The sequence below is a fragment of the Gobius niger genome, assembly GCF_951799975.1.
Source record: "Gobius niger genome assembly, chromosome: 4".
NCBI lineage: Eukaryota > Metazoa > Chordata > Actinopteri > Gobiiformes > Gobiidae > Gobius > Gobius niger.
This window is the reverse complement of record NC_136855.1, coordinates 39,366,800-39,390,659: the sequence shown is the minus strand read 5'-3', so window position 1 is coordinate 39,390,659 and position 23,860 is coordinate 39,366,800. Positions and strand designations below refer to the sequence as shown.

The 23,860-nt window shown below is 40.0% G+C and overlaps 1 protein-coding gene across 4 annotated transcripts in view; it reads left to right on the top strand.

Annotated features, from left to right (window-relative positions):
* The window catches only part of csnk1g1 (casein kinase 1, gamma 1), a 59,296-nt gene extending 35,436 nt beyond the window's left edge, over positions 1-23,860 (top strand). Inside the window, exons 7-15 of one of the 4 annotated variants that reach the window (XM_079554726.1) lie at positions 2,882-3,116; positions 5,078-5,163; positions 6,022-6,106; positions 7,285-7,433; positions 7,519-7,626; positions 9,569-9,679; positions 14,958-15,058; positions 21,312-21,335; positions 23,746-23,844. In XM_079554726.1, coding sequence (XP_079410852.1) covers positions 2,882-3,116; positions 5,078-5,163; positions 6,022-6,106; positions 7,285-7,433; positions 7,519-7,626; positions 9,569-9,679; positions 14,958-15,058; positions 21,312-21,335; positions 23,746-23,800 — 954 coding nt within the window. In that variant the 3' untranslated portion in view covers positions 23,801-23,844. Of the gene's footprint in view, positions 1-2,881; positions 3,117-5,077; positions 5,164-6,021; positions 6,107-7,284; positions 7,434-7,518; positions 7,627-9,568; positions 9,680-14,957; positions 15,059-21,311; positions 21,336-23,745 lie in introns of all 4 variants that reach the window. The other 3 variants (XM_079554727.1, XM_079554728.1, XM_079554729.1) reach the window with 3 other exon arrangements.

The following is a 23,860-nucleotide window of genomic DNA, read 5'->3' as shown; positions in this document are numbered from 1 at the left end:
CAAATTTATTCTATTAATTTTCACAAAATGGACGACCTCTCCATGTCCGCCTCACGTTCACCGCACAGATAATCCAGCAGCTTCTCAGTCCAAACCAGTGGACGTCCTCGAGACCTCCTGAAGACCCTTTACTTCACAAAAGCGTGTTTTTGGGGCAACAAAGGAAGTAGTTTTATTTCACTTAAAAACAGTTTCTTCTTCCCAGACTCCTCAGTTTCCCCCTTTTCCTCCTGTGTGCGTCTCCATGGCGACGACTGTCAATCACGAGCAGCGCGTGAGGTTTGAGGAAACACAAACTCAGTGACAAGTCTATTCTGATCTTTATTATGAGCAGATCGTGCTTTTTCAGACCAATACAAGAAATTAAAATCAGTGTAAAAGGAATCTCAGTTTCTGCTGCCAGCGGAGTGAACCCCAGCCAAGAAAATAGATGCTAAATGAGTTGGGTCCCGTTTTTTTTTTTTTTTAATACCTGTTCTATAATATTTGGCATCGAGAACAAAGACAACAAAACAATAACGTGTGGAAGATTTGCAAATTTACAATATCATTTCCAATGTCAAGAAATGTGTGAAAATGGGGTATAATTTTGGGGAGAAAATTGGGAGAAATTGTGGCAAAAATAAGGAAAGATTGTGTAAAGAATTTTTGAAGTAAAAAAAAAAGAATTGGGGAAAATTTTGAAAAAATATATCTGGAAATAGGGAAAATATTTGCAATAAAAAATGAGAGGGAAAAAATGGGGGAAAAATAAATAAAAATTAAAAAAACCTGGGAAAGTCATTTAGTTTAATGCCGTCCCTGGAACAACAGCATCAAAACTCGAATCTAAATATATATGATTTTTATTTGGGACCCTCTATGTTCGATATCAGTTGAACCTAAACTTTTTTTCGGATGCCACACTGGTGCAGATCAGTTTGTGGAGGCAAAACAACTTTCTCCAGCTCAGTTCAGACAAAACTGAGATCATTTTCACAGACACAAAGACAAAGTGTTCTCAGTCACCTTGAGTCTCTCTCTCTAAAACCAATAAAACAGGTTAGAAATCGAGGAGTGATCAAGGACTCAGACCCGAACTTTAACAGCCACATCAAAGCAATAACATCAGCAGCTTTTTACCATCGGAAAAACATGAAGATCAGAGGAACAGTGTCAAAACCAGACTTAGAGAGACTTATCCATGCATTTGTCTCCAGCAGGTTAGACGACTGTAGTGGCTGCAGAACATCAAGAACCAGGAAATACGACCATATTAGTCCAGTGCTCTGGTCTCTGCACTGGCTTCCTGTCACTCAGAGAATAGACTTTAAAACAGCTCTGCTTGTTACAAGTCTTTTCATGGTTTAGCTCCAAAGTCCATCTCTGACATGTTAGAGCCGCATGAACCATCTCAGGCCCTGAGAACTTCAGGGAGGGGCCTCCTGGTGGTTCCAGAGTCAGGACTAAACACGCTGAGGCTAAAGCTAAAATCTGGAACAGTCTTCAGGAGGATGTGAGACAGGCCTCAACTCTGACGATGATCAAATCCAGGCTGAAAACAGTTCTTTTTGTCTGTGAATATAACAAAGTATTTTATCTGCACTCTTACCTTTTACTGTGATTGATTAATTTTATGTTGATGTTTTTATTGATTCTATTTGCTTTCTTGTCATTTTATGCAACTGTGAAGCACTTTGAATTGCCTTGTGTATGAATCAGTGTTAATTTTGACAACATATATTATTTTAGTTTTAGTCTTTTGACTAAAATGTAATGTAATTTTAGTTGAGATTTAGTCGAGTAAAATTGCAAGTAAATCTAGTCGACTAAATTTAAGACGAATTTAGTCGACTTTGCATTGATAATATTCATTATAATCATATTTAATCTTGTTCCTCTGCTTCATGGAGCTGCTTCACATGAACAAAGCTCAGAGCTGATCAAGCTTTGGCAGAGAGTTTACATGATCTGAGGCTCTTTCAGACGCTCAATAGAAGTTTGGATGATTTTAGTCTCTCCTTTTCATTTTAATTTAGTCTTATTTTAGTTTAGATTAAAATATCTGGACATTTTAGTCATAGTTTTAGTCTCATGAAAAACTTTTAATTTAGTTTTAGTCCAATTTTAGTCATCAAAAATATCACTTTGACTAAAATTAAGACTAAATATTTTAGTCGACGAAATTAACACTGCACTGCAAAAAGTAATTAACCAGATCAGTATAAACATCTCAATTTGAGCACAATAATCCAAATTTTAGTTGTTTTGACTAGGTAAGAAGTTCTTGGGCATTTGTCCTAGATTATTTCACTTGTTCTGAGATGTTTCTGACTCGTTTCGATACATTTCGTCCTTATTTCAGGTCATTTTCTTTGCCAATGGGGAAAGAAAATTGGTCTGATCTCATTGTCAATTGTACTTTCTTATTTCAAGCGAGATTTACCTTAGAACTGGTCTGAAATGTCCTCAAACAAGCAAAGTAAACTTGGTCCGATCAGGAAAAGTGTCTAAATGAGTGAAAACCGCTCAAAACAAGATACATTTCCTCAATTCAAGTCATTTAAGCCAATGCTTGATGTTCACTTTTTGCAGTGTGGTATGAATTGTGCTCTACAAATAAACTCACCTTGTTTAACAGTACAGTACTCCTATAAATGAGCACTGCTAACCTCCTCAAGTTCATTTTCCCTCATATTTTGATTGATAAAGTATCAATACTGACGTGGCCAAGAGCAGATTTATAAGCCAAAAGAATAAAAATGTGTCCACTATAAATGGAAGTCAAAGAAAACAACATACTACTTAGCATGTTGGTAAATCAAAAGCCTTTTCCCTTATTGCTGCAGGTGTGTGAGATCACGTGTATGTCGTAACCAAAGGTGGCGTTTTGTCTTTGCAGATTTCTCGAATGGAGTACGTGCACTCTAAAAACCTCATCTACCGAGACGTCAAACCGGAGAACTTTCTGATCGGACGGCAAGGGAACAAAAAGGAACACATCATCCACATCATCGACTTTGGCCTGGCCAAAGAATACATCGACCCAGAGACCAAAAAACACATTCCATATCGGGAGCATAAGAGTCTGACGGGCACGGCGCGGTACATGTCCATCAACACGCACCTGGGCAAAGGTGGGTTTGTTCTTCTGCGGCTTCAGGACGGTCGCACTCGTTTGTTTCTATGTCACTTAAGATGTTGTCAAGTTCCTTCTGATGCTAAAGAGGTTAAAGGGATGTTTCAGGATTTTTGACATAGGGCCTCATTTCCTAGTTATCCAGAGTGTTGCTGATTTCTGGAGATATTTTTTTTGTAATTCAAGCAGTTCTTATATTTGAAGAGTTTCGTGGCACTAGGCTAGTGCATGGCTAGTGCATTTCTATGGTATCAGCTAGCCTGCATTAAAAACGGTGTGACCCGCTCCACAGAGCACCTGAGGCAAATCACTTATAACACCAGACTAACCATATAAATGTCTGTGTCCATAGAGTCATTTAACCATTTTGCATTTAAAATAACTTATATTTGAGCAGCATCAGCTTCGTGGTTGTATAAGCTACGCGGCGGCGGAGTGATCTGCTAGAAAATAGTCCCTCAAAATGCGCTCATTCATGTGATGCAGGTCAGTTATATTCCAAACATGATTCTATCAACACAGACATTTATATCAGGGGTGCCCAAACTTTTTGTCTCTGAGGGCCAAAATTAAAAAGTGTCTATGGGTAGCGGGCCAAACACTGTTAATTTCGTCGACTAAAATATTTAGTCTTAATTTTAGTCAAAGTGATATTTTTGACGACTAAAATTGGACTAAAACTAAATCAAAAGTTTCTCATGAGACTAAAACTATGACTAAAATGTCCAGATATTTTCGTCGACTAAAATAAGACTAAATAAAAATGAAAAGGAGAGACTAAAATCATCCAAACTTCTATTGACCGTCTGAAAGAGCCTCAGATCATGTAAATTCTCTGTTAAAGGATCAGCTCTGAGCTTTGTTCATGTGGAGCAGCTCCATGAAGCAGAGGAACAACATTAAATATGATTATAATGAATATTATCAATGCAAAGTCCAATAAATTCGTCTTAATTTTAGTCGACTAAAACTAGACTAAAATCAAATTACATTTTCGTCAAAAGACTAAAACTAAATTAAAATATGTTCTCAAAATTAAAACTCCGATGTGAAGCGTGAAGCACATATAACTACAAATAATAATAGTTACTTCATTTTCTATACATATACATAACATACATATATAACGGCACCGTGCATTATACATGACATGCTACAAAAGCCTGGTTTTAGTAGAACAAAATCAATTATTGTAGCCATATAGTGTAAACAACAACACCTACCTGCACTACCTACAGTGACTTTACCTCATTCTTTTCTTTAAGTCAAAGAAAATGCCATATTAGACCAATTTAAAAGTGTCAGTTCAGCATAAATTCTTTTATAAGTCATATATGTCAACGACCTTTGCAATAAAATATGGAAAAATGGGAAAGTTGATGCTACGACGCTCTGTGATTGATAAATACCAAGACACCACAACGGTGTTTCCTTAACTCTGTGAAAGGAGGGAAACAGCGCCCCCAATTTGTCGCTGGTGGCCAAAAAGTGTACTGCATCCATATTTGCCACTTAGAATGAATGGGAGAGAGTTAGTATTAACCAAATGCGGCGCAAAAGTAGGTCACTCTCTGGCGGGCCAACTTAATGGGCCCCACTTTGGGCACCCCCTGATTTATATGGTTAGTCTGGTGTTATAAGTGATTTGCCTCAGGTGCTCTGTGGAGCGGGACTGTTTTTAATGCAGGCTAGCTGATACCATAGAAATGCACTAGCCTTGCACTAGCCTAGCGCCACGAAACTCTTCAAACATAAGAACTGCATGAATTACAAAGAGAAATATCTCCAGAAATCAGCAACACTCTGGATAACTACGAAATGAGGCCCTATGTCAAAAATCCTGAAACATCCCTTTAGAGTCATTTTAAATGCTTGAAAACGTCCCAAACCTTCTAGTTACTCGTATTAGACACTGTGCGTTCAGTGTATTTGTACTACACGTTTGTTCTGTTGTTGTAGAGCAAAGCCGGCGCGACGACCTGGAGGCGTTAGGACACATGTTCATGTACTTCCTGCGAGGGAGTCTGCCCTGGCAGGGACTCAAGGTTTGTCATCAGTCAGGCCCTGTCAAAGAGCCACACGTTTCATCACAGAGAAATGTATGAGCGCCTGGACCTCCAGTCACGAGTTCAGTTCACCATTTGGATTAACCACTGTTTTTGTAGAGCCTCAGAGTAACAGTGTTTTGCTCAGGCTGTAACTGTGTCTTAAGATGGGCTTTCACTGTGCGATTTTAGAGACGATTTTTTATCAACTCACAGCCTCCTGTACACTGCACGACAAGCGCGTTATTTCCCTTTTTTATGTGTAATTGTAGAAAAGTGGTCTGTATTGATATTAACTGAGGAAATGTATCTTGTTTGAGGACATTTCAGACCAGTTCTAGGGTAAATCTCGCTTGAAATAAGAAAGTAAAATTGCCAATGAGATAAGACCAATTTTCTTACCCCATTGGCAAAGAAAATGACCTGAAATAAGGACGAAATGTATCGAAACGAGTCAGAAACATCTCAGAACAAGTGAAATAATCTAGGACAAATGCCCAACAACTTCTTAACTAGTCAATACAGATGAAATTTGGATTGTTGTGCTCAAATTGAGATGTTTATACTGATCTAGTTCATTACTTTTTGCAGTGTTCCCACTCCCTCTTTTCTTTTGTTTACTCTCTTTCCTTAGTTTTAAAAAGTCTAAAAAAGGCCAAATGAATCGTTTTCCATTAGCGTCCTACACACACACACACACACACACACACACACACACACACACGCACAAACACACACACACACACACACACACACACACACACACACAGAGGCTTCATTAGTGGGATGAATGTTGATGATTCACATTTCAAACAAACACGTGTCGTATCGGTATAAACGGTTTCCTCTGATCCTCAGGCCGACACGCTGAAGGAACGATACCAGAAGATCGGGGACACGAAACGAAACACTCCCATCGAAGTACTTTGTGAAAACTTCCCAGGTATTTCCCTACGTGCTCATACATACGCAGGGGCGGGACTGAAAAACTGCCCTGGGCTCTGGTCAGCCTGGCCCGAATTAGCGTAAATGTGACACTTCCACAAATACATATGTGAACCTCTGACCCCCCGCCTAAACCGAGAGCATTTTCTCCAGTTCGGCTTTGCCTAAATCTAAAGGCTTCTTGACTGGAGAGCAACACTGTAACGCCTCATTTGAAAGCTAGAATCTAGAAAAGTGATGGTCACTTTATGTCACGTTGTCGCTGCATTTTTGTCATGTTTTTGTTGCTTTTTCATTACTTTTTTCGTCACTTTTTTGACACTTTTTCGTTTTCGTCTCTTGTTTTTCGGGTTTTTTTTTCATGTTATTGTTGTTTTTTCATTGCTTTTTTCATTGCTTTGTCGTCACGTTTTCGTCACATTTTGTTGTGTTTTTGTCACTTTTTTGTCACTTTTTTGTTGCTTTTCCAGCACATTTTTCTTCTACTCATTTTTCTTTTAACCCCTTAACTCCCACCTGAACCGAGCACATTTTCTCCAGTTTGGCTTTACCCCAGTCGAAAAGCTTCTGGAAAAAAGGTGTGAAAATAACAACAAAACTGAGACGAAAACAATGATGGAAATGTGACAAAAAAGTGAGAAAAGTTTGACAAAAAAGTGCCGAAAAAATGACAAAAAAATGACAAAAATGTGACAAAAAACATATAAAAATGTGACGAAAAAAGGACAAAAATTAGACGAAAAAATGTCCAAAAAAAAAGACCAAAAAATGACAAATGTGACAAAAAAGTTACAAAAAAAATGACAAAGAAGTGACAAAAAATATATAAAAATGTGACGAAAAAGTGAGAAAAATTTGATAAAAATTTGACAAAAAAATGACCAAAAAAAGACAAAAAAATGACAAAAAAAAGACAAAAAAGTAACAAAAAAAATGACAAAGAAGTGACAAAAAATATATAAAAATGTGACAAAAAATTTGATAAAAATTTGACAAAAATTTTATTAAAAAAATGGACAAAAATTTGACAAAAATGAGTTGAAGTGAGGGGTCAGACCGGTGGGCTTAGAGCCAGTGGCCCTTCTGTGCTCTTCCAGAATGGACATATGGCCAGTCCGCCCCTGTACATACGTGATCAGACTGTGGTACAAACCGTGTCCCCTCCTGTCCCGCCAGAGGAGATGGCCACGTATCTGCGGTACGTCCGGAGGCTGGACTTCTTCGAGAAACCCGACTACGAGTACCTGCGGACGCTGTTCACCGAGCTGTTCGAGAGGAAAGGATACACGTTCGACTACACGTATGACTGGGTCGGCCGGCAGATCGTGAGTACCAGCATCGCCCCCCCCCCCCACCCCCCCCCTGCTCTCCTTAGGTTTGAGTAACTGATGTTTTGTGATGGCGCCGCAGCCCACTCCGGTCGGGTCGGTCCACATCGACTCCGGGGCGTCGGCCATCACGCGGGAGAGTCACGCCCACAGAGAGAGGCCCTCGCAGCACCAGCCCGTCCGGAACCAGGTACATAAGCTCCGAGACCGGGCGCTAAACCCAGGAAACCAGTCTGTGTTTGGAAGATTACTTTAAAAAGGAGTTAGTTATAGTTAGTCATTATTCCATGGTCTGGGTGAATACTGGATTCTGATTGGCTGGTGCATTATTTTGGTATAACCGCACACGTAGTCCGGTAGTTAAATCACTGGGATATCACTCCGCTGTGGCGTCGCCATAGCAACGCATGACACAGCTGAATCAGATAAAGGCGTAATTAGTGACTGACAGGAACGTATGAGATGGATTTTGTGTTAATTTCAACGTTTTTGGCCAAAACAAAACGTTTGCTAAATGTTTGTAGAGGAGAGTGAGCAGCTAGGTTAGCTACTGTTAATAACATATGAGCTTTACATTTCTATTGAAAACGGTTAAGGCTATTCATCATTTTCAGGCGTACATAAAATGATCCTGCATTGAAGCATATTTGTCTGGATTAGTAAAGTCAAACATAAAAGTTTCAGTTGGGGGGGCCCAGGTGTGAGCGACTCCACCGCAGCTGTTTTCCATAAACAGTTGAGCTGGTTGAGCTAGCTAGCTAGCTTCAGGTTAAACAGCGTAAAAGTGAAATAACTCCTGCCCACGAGTGCCGCATATCGGTGTTTACTTCCAGGGAAAAGTGTTTCCGGGTTAGTCCTGTTGTGTTGTGATTCTGTGCTGATGTTGTGTCGTTGAGCCTGACTGAGATCCTCGTAATAGCTGCGGAGAATGACTCGCTCTGAGACCAGCCTTCAGTGACCGGCTAATAACCCACACAAAATAGTCCCGTAGTCTGGCAGATTTAGTGAGTTTAGTCAATGAAAAAAACATTTATTATAAATGACAAGGACAACGAGGAGCCGCATTAGACGTTATAATGCACTTCTTGACTCCACGTCGTGCATTATAACGTCTAATGCGGCTCCGAGTTGTTTAATCCTTACTTATTGGACAGTGTAATTACTAAGTTACAAATAATACTGCCAGTAAAAGTGCTCATTCAGAATGTTGGAGCCTGTTCAAGCCGCATAGTCACAAAAGGTCAGCACACACTACACAACCTTTATGCCCAATTTTGCTGTAGTTTTCAAATTTTCGCCAGAACTACCTTTTAAGGTATAATTTTCCAGCTTTTCCAGCTACATTTTCCAAGTACATTTCAACCGCAAACAGCACTTACTAAGTTTGGAGACAACTTTTCTCCGTTAGCTTCTCTCCACTTTCTCCTCCGCCTCGTGGCTCATGGTCCGTCTCCTTTTCTTATTAAATCCAAAGAAATACGTCCCGTATCTTCATGTGGCCGACGTTTATCTCCATTTTGACAGAACGGATCCCATTTTCTCCAGTTTGGCTTTACCCTAATCAAAAAGCTTCTTGGGAAAAAAGCACCAAAACAGCCACAAAAAATAAGAAGAAACCAAGGATTTAAACGCAACCAAAAATTCAACAAAAATGTGACAAAAATGTGACAAAAACTCAACAATAAAAGTACAAAAACTCCCCCAAAAACCACACACAAAATAAAACATGAAAAAGGTGACACAACACAGCAACAACGCGAGGAAAAAGATGAGTTTTGTGGGTCTTAGCTTTCAAATGAGGTGCTACACAGGCCTATAGCAGAAGAGGACAGAAGGCGTTCGGTTTAGGCGGGTGGTAAGAGGTTAAAGGTCTTTGTCTCTAATCTAATTACAAACCGAGTGTAAATGACATGTTTGGGGCTTCGCGCTTGTTTACAAATCAAACTCCTCAACTTGATTTACTTATTTTTGTATCTTTATTTTCTCATGCCGCTTTGCATGGTACATGACACTGCGCACCCGAGTCTCCATCTTTTTTCCTAACCGATATTTCACCTCCCCCTGCTCCTCCCCCCCCCATCCTCACCTCCTCCTCCGCTCCTCCACTCCCCACCGTCCCGGACCGCGAGCAGACCGCCTCCTCAGACCGGAGAGGGGCGTGGGAGGTGCAGCCGTCCCGACAGGCCAACTCCTCGTACCTCAGCTCCCACCTGGCGGCGGACCGACACGGGGGCTCAGTGCAGGTATACACCCCCCTGCCCTCCCCTCTGTCCCTCTTCTGTCCCGCCCGGGGCCACGGGGGCAGATCTGTGTCCGCTTCCATGGCAAACAAACAAGTATCATCTGTTACCAAGGAGTTTAAATCATAGTGTTGTTCAAACCAGACCGTTTTTAATGGTTTTATCTATTTTTAATTGTAGTTTTTTGTTCAGAAAGGGTTTCCGTGGGGCATTAAAAGTCATTAAATTGGATTAAAATTGCCAGTCAATATGAAGTTTATTGGAAAATTATGACATTACCCAACAATTTAAGTTTAATTTACGTTTAAAACATTTTGCTTCTGCCTGTATAAACCCTGAATCAAGTTTATATACAGCAAGTGTGTACAAATAATGCATACAGTCCTGATCAAAGGTTTAAGACCAGTTGAAAAATGGCAAAAAGAAAAATCTGGATCTCATCAAGGTTCAAAGTAGAACTTATGCAACAAGAAGAAAAGAGAGCGAGACAAACAATGTTCTGAGTAAAGCTTTTATTGAAGTGGCAAATAAACTGAAATGATCTGGTTTTTTTGCGGCTGATCACATGTCTTTAACCACTTAACTCCCACCTGAACCATTTTCTCCAGTTTGGCTTTACCCCAATCCAAAAGCTTCTGGAAAATAGCAACAAAACTGAGACGAAAACAATGATGGAAATGTGACAAAAAAGTGAGAAAACATTGATGAAAAAATGACAAAAATGTGACAAAAATGTGATTAAAATTTGACAAAAAAATATTTAAAAAATGGAAAAAAAATGACAAAAATATGACAAAATGTGGAAAAAAATTATAAAAAAATGACGAAAAAATGACAGAAATGTAACAAAAATTTGACAGAAATTTGACAAAAAATGACAAAAAAAATTACAAAAAAGTTACAAAAATGAGTTGAATACCCAACAAAAAAATTACAGAAATGTGACAAAAAATGAACAAAAAATGGCAACAAAAATGTGAGATAATGTGACAAAAAATGACAGAAATGTGAAAAAAAATTGACAAAAAAATTTGACTAAAAAATGACCAAAAAGTTACAAAAATGAGTTGAATACCCAACAAAAAAATCATGGAAAAAAAATCTGATGACGTGAGGAAAAAGATCTTCTCGGTTCCCGGTTTTCACACTGTGATGACGTCCTGGTCGAGCTGCATAAGCGGAGCCTCTCGCCGTGAACCATCACTGAGGTGGGACGCAGTAAAACAGTCATTTTGAATTTCTGAAATGATCCTGAGGGTTATGGAAAAGAAAAAAGTTTCTCATGGGACTAAAACTATGACTAGAATATCCAGATATTTTAGTCGACTAAAATAAGACTAAATAAAAATGAAAAGGAGAGACTAAAATCATCCAAACTTCTATTGAGCGTCTGAAAGAGCCTCAGATCATGTAAATTCTCTGCCAAAGGATCAGCTCTGAGCTTTGTTCATGTGGAGCAGCTCCATGAAGCAGAGGAACAACATTAAATATGATTAGAATGAATATTATCAATGCAAAGTCGACTAAATTCATCTTAAATTTAGTCGACTAAATTTACTTTTAGTCGACTAAAACTAGTCTAAAATTGGAGACCACACTCAAACCACTAAGACCCGTGTATAATCAGGCTTTAAAGGCACCACTTCATCATCATCATTGCAATATCCTGAGTCATTTTATACAATAATCTAAGAACTATATTCAAAATCAGCAATAACGCAGCTCCACCACCACTGAAGAACTTTGTCAGACTTTGTTCTGAGCAAAATACAAGCGCCACTCGATCCAAATAAAAACTGTGTCATTCCATGGTCGGCCTTTGCACAATGAGCCTCCTCGTGTCGCTCCATTAAACTTCCAGACCGTCTGAAACTGTCTGTGGATCTTAATAGTTTTACTCGAAATTTGAAAAAGTACATTTTAGATCATCGGTCGTGTCAGCATTAATGAATGTAAACTATAGAGATTGTCTAGTTTTTTTTTGTGTGTGTACACTTTTAGGAAAAGCATATATTTTATACAGTGATTTTATTGTAGATTATAATTGTAATGCTTTATGTTCACACCTGTCCAGGGACTGCGGATGGAAAATATCTGCTGAGCTAAATCTGGTACAAACCGTCTCCTCTTGTAAAGACTAATGGTTCTGTACATCGTCCCTGTTTCAATAAATAATGATAATGATAATAAGATATTTTTTTGACTAAAACTAGACTAAAATCGAATTACATTTTCGTCATAAGACTAAAACTAAATTAAAATATGTTGTCAAAGTGAACACTGGGGGGGAAGTACAGATCCTCCACATGTACCTCATTACAGTAGTTAAATAATTACTCGGCTCTAAAGGTTCACCTCTGGTTTGTAGGAGGAGTAAAAGCATCGCCCTCAGGCTCAGATCTGCCCCCTGCCCCGTCCTCCTGACCCCTGGCTGGGAAATGTTTTTTGTTTTTTTCTGCTCTTCATGTGCATGTCGTCTGGTGGCGCCGCTCCAGATGGTCGCCAGGTGGCGCCGTGTGTTTCTGATGGCGACGCCTTTCGCATGGCACAGTGACCTGTCCAAACGCTTGGCTCTGCACTCAGATCATGAGCGGATTCTGTTGGTTTGAGAACGCTTTGCTTACATGGGTGGAACTGTGTTTGTGCTACGAAGGGCTGGAAGCAGAGGGCCAGCTTTTGTACTTCTGATGCCCAATATTAACCGTTATGAATAGATTTAAAAATGGCTTCTGTGAGTGAAAAAGCAAATGGTCTTTCCTCCAGTGTGAGATCAATAAAGTCTTATCTTTTCTTGCAAATGAGATCAGATCAATTATCAGCTGTATCTATTACTTAACGGTAAACATCACTGCAGTTTTCTACACTGAACATGAGAGGTCGACTGATGCGGGTTTTCCTAAGGCCGATGCTGATACACCGATATTTTGGGACGATTTTTCCAAATGTCTGGTCTACAATCCTGTGTATGAAGCTTCTAAAACTGTAAAATGTGTCAGTGTTGAACAGCAGGGGGCGCTTTATTAGTGGTGTGAGGTACATTTAACAGGGAGCTTGTGTGAAAGACAAAAATCAGCAGATTCCAAAACAAAAAACGGTAAGTCTGCATCTCTTAAAAGTCCCCAACATAAAATATATCAAATAGGATCCACGGTGTACAAACTTGTGACTGGTTTTCATCGCAATCAGTGTTAATTTCGTCGACTAAAATATTTAGTCTTAATTTTAGTCAAAGTGATATTTTTGACGACTAAAATTGGACTAAAACTAAATTAAAAGTTTTTCATGAGACTAAAACTATGACTAAAATGTCCAGATATTTTAGTCTAAACTAAAATAAGACTAAATAAAAATGAAAAGGAGAGACTAAAATCATCCAAACTTGTATTGAGCGTCTGAAAGAGCCTCAGATCATGTAAATTCTCTGCCAAAGGATCAGCTCTGAGCTTTGTTCATGTGGAGCAGCTCCATGAAGCAGAGGAACAAGATTAAATATGATTATAATGAATATTATCAATGCAAAGTCGACTAAATTAGTCTTAAATTTAGTCGACTAAAACTTGACTAAAATTTAAAAGATTTCTTTGACTAAATCTCGACTAAAATTCTGAAATGAGGGATGCACCGTTACCGATACCAGTGTCTGATATCGGGCCGATATCACATGCTTGTACTCGTACTCGGGTCCCGATACCAGAAGCCGACACCCCCTGCCGTGTGTCCGGCGCTCCTACAGGAGCAGCTCCACTGAGGAGAGAAAATAACAACAAACTGGAGAATAGTTTAGTGTAAATACAATAATCCACATAGAGCTGACTTTATTACAGACTGCGCTCTCTAAACCAGAGTCTGAGCTGGATTTAACCAGAGCTAATGTTGTTAGTGCAGCAGCGTCTGCAGTGTTTACAACATACAGGCTAATAAGATAAGATAATCCTTTATTGATCTCACAATGGAGAAATTCACTTGTTGCAGTCGGCGTTCAAGAAGATCACTCAGAGTTGTGCAAAAACAGACAGGAAAATGTGCAACCAGTTAAATAGAATAAAAACGAGGTATCCCATGTACAACAAGCAAAGCAGAAATACAACAATAGGTGAGCAACAACAATAAAAATAGGATAAAACCTAGAGCAGGTCATATAAGTAAAATATCGGGGTGTAAAGTTACAGTCCTAGTGCAGGATGCCAATAAGTGATGCTGGTACAGGGAATAAAGTGCAGCTGATACAGAGATTATTGCACATGTTACTTTACAGTCTTATTGTACAGTCAAATGTTGCTAACTAGCCGCTAACTCGCAGCTAACAGTTCTGCCGATTCTTCCGCCGTTTTATGCACAGGGGTTTATTCGTCTGAAAAACTAACCCAGCGACTAAAAAGTCCTCAGAAAATCCAAAATAAAGAGATGTTTATATTGAGCTGCAGCAAAACAATCAAAATGCTGAAGCTACTGGATAAGTTACTACAAACACACGAGAAAATCCACACGGAGCTGAAGTAAAGGAGAAAAGAGACCATTTACCTGCAGTAATAAGTAACATCTCAATACTATTGTTAAATAAAAATACATAAATGAATAAAGCACAAGCACTGAGGAGCTTTAGGACATGAGCTTTTCTGTCTATGACGGACAGAGACATAAAAATAATGAATAATATTGAATGAAAAATAAATAAATAAAATGGCATCTGTTCAGTTCTGATGTAATCTGTGAAAAAGTCAGTCTATAAATCGTCTATTCACTTTAAAAAGTCCGTTGAAGGAAATGCCTTGTACTCGTATCGGTGCTTCCCTAATCTCAATGTTTCTCAGCTCTGAGGCCGAGCGGGTTGTGGGAGGGCCTCAGTTTAAAGCTCTGACTGAGCTCCGGAGATATCAACCTTTTATCGGCATTAGATTGGCCGATAGCCGATATTGTAAATACCCAAATATCGGGCCGATACATCAGTCGACCTCTGCTTAATATCCTCGGCCAAATCACTCAGGCTGGAACACTGTATTAGTTAATCTCGTATTAGTTCCGCAGGTCATTTATTTGTTTTTCTCGTCTAACCTGGTCACAGTGGTACTGAAAGAGTTCTTGATAAACCCATGAAGGCAAAGAATCTCTCCTGTTTGTTTGTTTTTGTATATTTAAATGTCTTCTCTTCGCAGGAGCTCGATTATTATCAGTCCTTGTCACATGTTTTGTCCTGTTGTGGATATAATGTGATTGAACCAGGTGAAATCATCGTGTACGTGGCTCATTATCCCCCGGCCGCTAAAGCGTGTCTTTACTGCAGGTGGTGAGTTCGACCAATGGGGAGCTGAACGCGGACGACCCCGCCCACTCGAACGCTCCAATCACGGCGCAGACGGAGGTGGAAGTGGTGGACGAGGCCAAGTACGCTTCCTCTGCTTTACAATCACGTTTCTCAGTGTTTTCATGCTCCTCTGCAGGCCCTTTTAACGGAAACTTTTCAAAATTGTGAAGAAGAACGAGGTTTAATGTTGGGTTCACATCGTCATGTCCCTCAAAACTCAATTTAAAACACTTTTGGAGCCTTTTAACTTGAGGTACCTTTGAAAGTGCATGTTTTTGGCACTTACTTAATAGCATCCAAAGCCTGGTCATTCCACGATGTGTTTCTTGCTCCAGTTTGGATTTATTAAAAGTATAATCTGGCAGCATTTGGGCAACATGCTAAAAGTTTGTTTGCTAACTTTTCCGCGGAGACGCCACAGTATTATACCTGGAACTCACTTGATGGTAATGGTAGATATTAGGGATGTACCGATCTGATACAGTCTTTTTGTATTGTTATATTTTTATATAATATACATCCTTATATATTATTGCCAATGGATATTACAGTAGTTTTACCAGTTTTCTTTGTTGGATAGTGGATAGTTTGTGAACTGCAGGCAATATTACCCCCTTAACTCCCACCTGAACCGAGCACATTTTCTCCAGCTTTACCCCAATCCAAAAGCTTCTGGAAAAAAGGTGTGAAAATAGCAACAAAACTGAGAGGAAAACAAGGATGGAAATGGGAAAAAGTGAGAAAAATTTGACGAAAATTTTTGAAGAAATGGACGAAAAAGTGATAAGAAATTAACAAAAAAAATGAGAATAATTTGACGAAAAAACTGACAAAAAATTTAGAAAAAATGACAAAAATGACAAAAATTGACAAAAATTTGACACAAATTTGACTAAAAATTTGACTAAAAATTTATGAAAAAATGGACAAAAAAGTGATCAGAATTTGACCAAAAAAATGCAAATAATTTGACGAAAAAAGAATTTAACAAAAAAATTAGAACAATTTGACGGAAAAGTGACAAAAATTTAGAAAAAATGACATAAATGGACAAAAATTTGACAAAAAAGTGAGGAAAAAATGGATGAAAAAGTGATAAGAATTTGACAAAAAAAATGAGAATAATTTGATGAAAAAGTGACAAAAATGAGACGACTGCCCGACAAAAAAAGTGATCTGAAAAAATCTGATGTGAGGCAAAAGATCAGTTTAGTTTTGTAGGTCTTTCAAATGAGGCGTTACACTGGCCTACAGGATTTGGGTAAAGCTGAACTGGAGAAAATGCTCTCGGTTCAGGCGGGAGTTAAGAGTTTAATGAATAGGATTTATGCACAGAAAAAGTATTTTGGGGGTACATTTTGTCCCTCAGCGCCCCCTAACTAAAACATCCTCCCACGGCTCTGTCTGTGATGATTGATTATACCGTTTCTGTGGTTTTATTTTGGCAGCATCTGAATTCTGTTTTGAATTGTGTCTTGTAGGCCATGAGGGCTTCTTTCCACATTTTTCTACCACATAAAGCTGAAGTGGCGCAGCTTGAGGACATGTTGGAGTAAACTTAAAGTGAACATTTGTAGGAGACTCACTACGAACTCTAACTTTACAAACAAAGCAGGTTTTCATCAAATATACATAATTGTCATGTCATTTTTTCTCTATTTGAGTCTGTGTTCACTAGAAAATGCTGTCGACTATTTCAATAAACGATTAGTTGTCGATTAATCGATTAGTTGTTTCAGCCCTACTTACGACATCTGCTGTTTTGTTACATTTATAATCACTTTAAGATAAGATAAGATGATACTTTACACCAGTTCTGTTATTTTGTCTTTCTTACAATATTTACTAGGGATGTACCGATCCGATATTCAGTATCGGTAGCCGATCAGGCTTTTTTAGAGTATCGGATTGGATCGGATTTGATGACTGGCCGGGTCCGATACAAGACTGCCGTGAATCCGCGGTCCTGGATCTGCAGCGGCTCAGTGGTGATCCTGCAGACTGGAGCCGCTGCAGATCCAGGACCACAGATTCACGGCAGTCTTGTATCGGACCCGGCCAGTCATCAAATCCGATCCAATCCGATACTCTAAAAAAGCCTGATCGGCTACCGATACTGAATATCGGATCGGTACATCCCTAGTAAATATTGTAAGAAAGACAAAATAACAGAACTGGTGTAAAGTATCATCTTATCTTATCTTAAAGTGATTATAAATGTAACAAAACAGCAGATGTCGTAAGTAGGGCTGAAACAACTAATCGATTAATCGACAACTAATCGTTTATTGAAATAGTCGACAGCATTTTCTAGTGAACACAGACTCAAATAGAGAAAAAATGACATGACAATTATGTATATTTGATGAAAACCTGCTTTGTTTGTAAAGTTAGAGTTCGTAGTGAGTCTCCTACAAATGTTCACTTTAAGTTTACTCCAACATGTCCTCAAGCTGCGCCACTTCAGCTTTATGTGGTAGAAAAATGTGGAAAGAAATGCAATTTCACAGCGACTTTCACAGCAACTTTTAATCGCTTATTAACTTCATTTCATTTCATTAACTTCAGTAGATTAATCAATTCCCAAAGTTACAGCTGTAGTCATAAGATCGCTGTTCTCTTCACTGCTGCACAATTCAGCGTGAAAAATTCCCCCAAAAGTTATATGTAAATTATGGAAAGAGAGTCAAGGGCCAGATAAAAGTCCTTGGGGGGCCGGATACAGCCCACGGGGTCACAGTTCACCCAACTCTGTCCCTAGGAATAGGCGGTTCCTGTATTTAAAGTGGGACTGAGGGATTTCTAGTGTTGAGTTCCTGTAACATTTATGTGCACAGTTCCATAATGGGAACTTTGGCTTTTTAAAAAATGACAATTTTCTAAACTGTTTGTCAAAACTAGTTCTCGGTGTAATGCCTGATTTACATGAATCTGAATTCTGTTGTGGCTTTAAAGGAATAGGCCACCGTTTTTACATACTGAGATATGTTCTTACCTTAGCTTTGACGTGCCTTTAATCGCGTAAACACAGCGCAGACGGCGTTAGCATTTAGCCTCTCCCTCTCTCCTCTATAGCTCCAAAACAGGTCAAGATAGAAGCTACCAAGCTCTTCCACGTTTTCCCTATTTAAATATGGTTACGTGAAGTGTTCCACTACAAAGTATAATTACACACAATTAAACAATGTGGATTTTCTAAGCGGATAAAAGGGGGAACTATATTGTAAGGCGTAATAATACCGGGAGTAATTTGGCATCCGCACAGTAAAGTGAAGATTACTGCGCGGATTTCAAAGACTTTTTACTGACCAATATTGTTGATTATGTTCATTTTGCATCATGTGTTTCTAAGTTAAGCTCCGACAGTCCCACATAAGCCACATCCACACAGGCTAAAGCTGGGGGCGCATGTGTGAATGTGGCTCCTTATTGACATCACGGTTTCACATCTTCGTCCTGTTTGAAGTTCGGAGCGTTTTTTTTGCCTACCTGACAAAAAAGTGACTTAAAAGGGGCTGCGTGTGTTTTGCGGTGGACTCATGCTGTCATCCTGCTTCTGTCCCATTGTGTTTGGTATCTGCTGCTGCCTGCCTCCGTGCTCCTCCATTGTGTGCTTCTTCTGTGCCTCCGTCGTACTAACATCCACTGTTGACTTTATGTGCAAGCTTCAATCTGAGCTTCAAACTAGATGATGATTCTTTCACTGAGCTGCTGTGGATATAATGTTTTTTTGAGTTGACTCACATAGAGAGGCAACACTGTGAGTCAATCACCTGAAGAAGTAGAAGAAGAAGAATGCTCTGCCCTTTGTCCGTCCAACACCAAGCTACACCCGACTTACTTTTGTCATGTTGACCAGCCGTAGATACAGACGGTGATCTGGTATCGCCCATATATGGTCATGCTCGAAGCAGCCAGAGGGAAAACAAAGAGTAGAAAAAACAAGCTTTCTCCCATTTCTCCACTATTACATTAAAGGAATAGGCCACCGTTTTTCCATACTGAGATATGTTCTTACCTGAGCTTTGACGAGTTCATGTGTACCTGTCTGATCTTCCCCCGTGCCTTCAGTCACGTAAACACAGCGCAGACGGTGTTAGCATTTAGCCTCTCCCTCTCTCCTCTATAGCTCCAAAACAGGTCAAGATAGAAGCTGCCAAGCTCTTCCACGTTTTCCCTATTTTTCCCTATTTAAATCTGCGCAGTAATCTTCACTTTACTGCACGGATGCCAAATTACTCCTGGTATTATTACGCCTTACAATATAGTTCCCCCTTTTATCCGCTTAGAAAATCCACATTGTTTAATTTTGTGTCATTATACTTTGTAGTGGAACCATATTTAAATCGGGAAAACGTGGAAGAGCTTGGTAGCTTCTATCTTGACCTGTTTTGGAGCTATAGTGGAGAGAGGGAGAGGCTAAATGCTAACGCCGTCTGCGCTGTGTTTACGTGACTGAAGGCACGGGGGAAGATCAGACAGGTCCTAAAGAACTCGTCAAAGCTCAGGTAAGAACATATCTCAGTATGTAAAAACGGTGGCCTATTCCTTTAAAAGTCTTCAATCCAGAACCAGGCTGTTTAAATGCACACGCCATAAAAAGAGATCGAGAACACGCGTCTTTCAAAACATGTCAACAATGTGGATGTTGAAAATTGACTTGAAACGATTATATTTAGGCTTTTGCCTCTTCACATAACTGTCCAGAGAGGAGTTAATCAGAAAGGATAGAGTTTCATAAAACACACAATATCTCTGTTCCTAGAAAAAAAATCAGTGATTTTGTTCAAAATTAGCCCCTGTTTAGCTTAGATTTCTCAGGAACCGAGACACGTAGAATTAAACTGTTTTCACCCACGGAGAGCTGAGAGTCTCACCTTTCAAACGAGCCACAGCCTGTTTCCATAGCTATAACATAGAATACGCTGTGGTGCTGCAAATATCATGAAAAACGGTCTGGATTGTTGGCACTCTTCAGCTAAACACACCATTATATAAGGTCAAATCTTTGCCGGATCCTAAATAGTTCCCGGATCCAAACGGATGATCAAATGAAGAACCAGCACCAGCCCTATCTTAGGCGGCTGCGTCATCCATGAACTCTTCGTAACATCCCAATCTGTGACCTCTCAGTTTAGTCTGGTCTCTCTGAGCGACCCAACCCTCCCCGATCTCCCCTACTGTCAAGTACAACAAAATGTCCAAGCAGAATACCCAGTTAGATCATACATTATGTTACGGCGGGCAAGGCCGTGGGAACACAGGGTGCTGAGGGCGCTGCAGCACCCCCTGGTGGATAGTTTGTGAACTGCAGGCAATATTATCCCCTTAACTCCCACCTGAACCGAGCACATTTTCTCCAGCTTTACCCCAATCCAAAAGCTTCTGGAAAAAAGGTGTGAAAATAGCAACAAAACTGAGACGAAAACGAGGATGAAAATGTGAAAAAAGTGAGAAAACATTTCCAAAAATTTACCAAAAAATGACAAAAATGGACAAAAAATTTACAAAAAAGTGAGAAAAATTTTACGAAAAATTGAGGAAAAATGGACGAAAAAGTGATAAGAGTTTGACAAAAAAATACGAATAATTTGACGAGAAAGTGACAAAAAATTACAAAAAAATTACAAAAAAATTACAAAAAAATTACAAAAAAATTACAAAAAAAATGCGAATGATTTGATGAAAAAGTGACAAAAAAGTCACGTAAATGTGACAAAAATGAGACGACTGCCCAACAAAAAAGTGATGAAGAAAAATCTGACGTGAGGCAAAAGATCAATTTAGTTTTGTAGGTCTTTCGAATGAGGCGTTGCACTGGCCTACAGGATTTGGGTAAAGCTGAACTGGAGAAAATGCTCTCGGTTCAGGTGGGAGTTAAGAGGTTAATAAATAGGATTTATGCATAGAAAAAATATTTTGGGGGTAAATTTTGTCCCTCAGCGCCCCCTAACTAAAACATCTTCCCACGGCTCTGACGGCGGGTTCGGCCCTTGGTCTTTTTTCAATGAAAACGATTGTCCGCCCCTGCTGTTAAAACTGCTCTTCAACTCACAAGAGGAGACTTTAATGCTAAGAACTGTACTTTTTCTCCATGTTTAATGCAGTTATCTTGCAGATGGTTAGTGGTGGTAACGCTGAGCAGCCCCGTGTTCCCCCTGCGCTCCCCTAGAACCCCCTCCATCTCCTGTCCACGTCCACCTCCTGTCCTCTGGCCGTCTGTGCATGTGTGCTGTGTGGCATGTGTCGTCTCCGCCCCCCCCCCCCCCCCCGTGTCGGTCTCGCTATAATAATCTGTCTTTTCTCTTCACTCTTCCTCTTGTGCCTCTGTAGCTGCGTGAAAATGCTCAACCTGTGGTGAGTCCCACTGTCCGTCACCTCCGTCTCACGGGACAGGGAGCGGACCCATCTAGGGCGGAGGGAGAGGGCCCGGGCGGGGGTTACAGCTCTTAGTATTCAGAGGAGTGATTCTTTTCCTTCTGCAGCTGTGTTGTAGCATTCAGATCCACTTCAGCGGCCTCGCCCTCCCGTTACGACCCCCAGATTATATGTTGATACTATTTATTTTCCATGTAATGTAATTTTCCCTTTTGGCAAGAGTCTAAAGTACCCACGTTCTAAATAAGGAGTTAAAATTACTTTGAGAGCTGCAGTACACAATGTATAAATCTACTTTGTAAGTGCAGGATTTGTGATAGAAAAGCCTCGTATCTCACCGGCCCAGAGACTAGTTGGAGACTAGAGGGACTCGCTCCTCTGATACGTCCCCAGGCAATAAGGCGAGTCTCCAGGTGGTCTCGATTTCAGTGGATTCTCTGCACGGTCTCCGACACGCGATCCACGCGGTCTCAGGCTGGTGTCAAGCGAATACTATTTGTTGTCCTCAATCTGGGAGACGTTTCTGTGACGTCCCTGCAATGTCTCTGAGACCTGTTGGAGACCGAGGAGATCTGAAAGAGTCGAATGGAGTCTCTTTGCTTGAGACCACGTAGACCTCTGGAAGACCCTGCAGAGACTTTTTCCAAGTCTCCATGTTAGAGGTCGACCGACATGGGTTTTTCTGAGGTCGATGCTGATTGTTGGGGAGTTTTATTGGCCGATGCAGATGAGCTTGGCTGATTATTTTTGCCAAATGTCATTTTGAACTGCACAGCAGCCTGGGGACCATGGCCAAAATCACAGAACGAGGAGGGACGGCAAGACGCACTATCCGGTATACGGAAGCTAGTAGTTTGTTTACGGATAAAAAATAAATAAATAAAAGTATTCACAGATCCAACATGACAGCAGCGACTCCATGTTTTGATCAAGCTTTAGATCTTGTTCTAAATAGTTTAGCTCAAAAGTTTACAGCGGGTACGTCATACGTCATCGGGTACGATGATGCGATTGGCTGTGGCCTCGTGCAAACTCATAGGAGAGACATTCAGCCCAATAAACGGCTCTGGACGATCGTAACCCACACTTCTCCTACGAGAAAATGAATTGGTCCCCAGACTAAATATAGCTTGTGATATTTTGTCTGGTGATATCCAGGCTACTTGGCCACAGATTTATTTTATTACTTTAGGTGATTCAGTCATAGTTTCTGTCCCAGCTTTGATTAGCTGCCGTTAGCATTAGCAAGCTGTTGCTAGCTGTGGCATGTTGTGCAGCAATCACAAATATATTGTGGAGGTTAAAACTAACTCAGCGATTGAATGCTTTTGGATCTGTGCTTCGAAATGCAGAAAGTCCATATTGACTGAGGTTTGGTCAGTGTTAATTTTGTCGACTAAAATATTTAGTCTTAATTTTAGTCAAAGTGATATTTTTGACGACTAAAGTTGGACTAAAACTAAATTAAAAGTTTCTCATGAGACTAAAATAAGACTAAATAAAAATGAAAAGGAGAGACTAAAATCATCCAAACTTGTATTGAGCGTCTGAAAGAGCCTCAGATCATGTAAATTCTCTGCCAAAGGATCAGCTCTGAGCTTTGTTCATGTGGAGCAGCTCCATGAAGCAGAGGAACAACATTAAATATGATTTTAATGAATATTATAAATGCAAAGTCCAATAAATTAGTCTTAAATTTAGTCGACTAAATTTACTTGCAATTTTAGTCGACTAAAACTTTTTTTAGACTAAATCTCGACTAAGATTAAGTTACATTTTAGTCAAAAGACTAAAACTAAAATAAAATGTGTTGTCAAAATTAACACTGGTTTAGTGAAAGTCGTATTTAACAAACAAATTTTCATAAGTGCTTCATAAGTGGAGTTTTCATAATTTCTTATAAGTTATAACTAACTTCTTCCTACTCCCTTTGAGCAGCAGTAACCTCTTATGTTGTGAAAAATTCTGTATGTTACACGTATACTATACTTGTATGCATCTGTTGCTCAAATAAACAATAAACAAATCATTGCGAGGTTTCTCAGTTCAATTGAGCCCGAGGAAGTTGTGAGAAAACTCATTTTAAAGCCTCTTTCCAAAGCATAAAACCCTCCCTTTCGGTCGCGGAGATATCTGCTTTTATCTACGTTAGATCGGCCGGTATTGTCTCCAGGGGGACGTCTCGGAAACATCTCCGTGACCAGTCCCTCTAGTCTCCGGCCGGTGAGAGAGGCCCTTAAGAGTCTCAGGTTAGTTTCCAGGAGTCGTCTCACACTGCGCTCCCAGATGATCCACTCACTCCCCCTTTTGTGTTTTTATCGATGTTCCCCAAACCGAAGCCGTGACTCACATCTCCACATTTTCACTCCTTCTCTCTCTCTTCGTCCAGGTGCTGCTGTTTCTTCAAGCGAAAGCGGAAGAAGAACTCGCCTCGACACAAATGATGGTCCGGCTCTCCAAAACGCAGGCTTTCGGTGAGCCCCGCCCCCCCCCACACGGCCCCC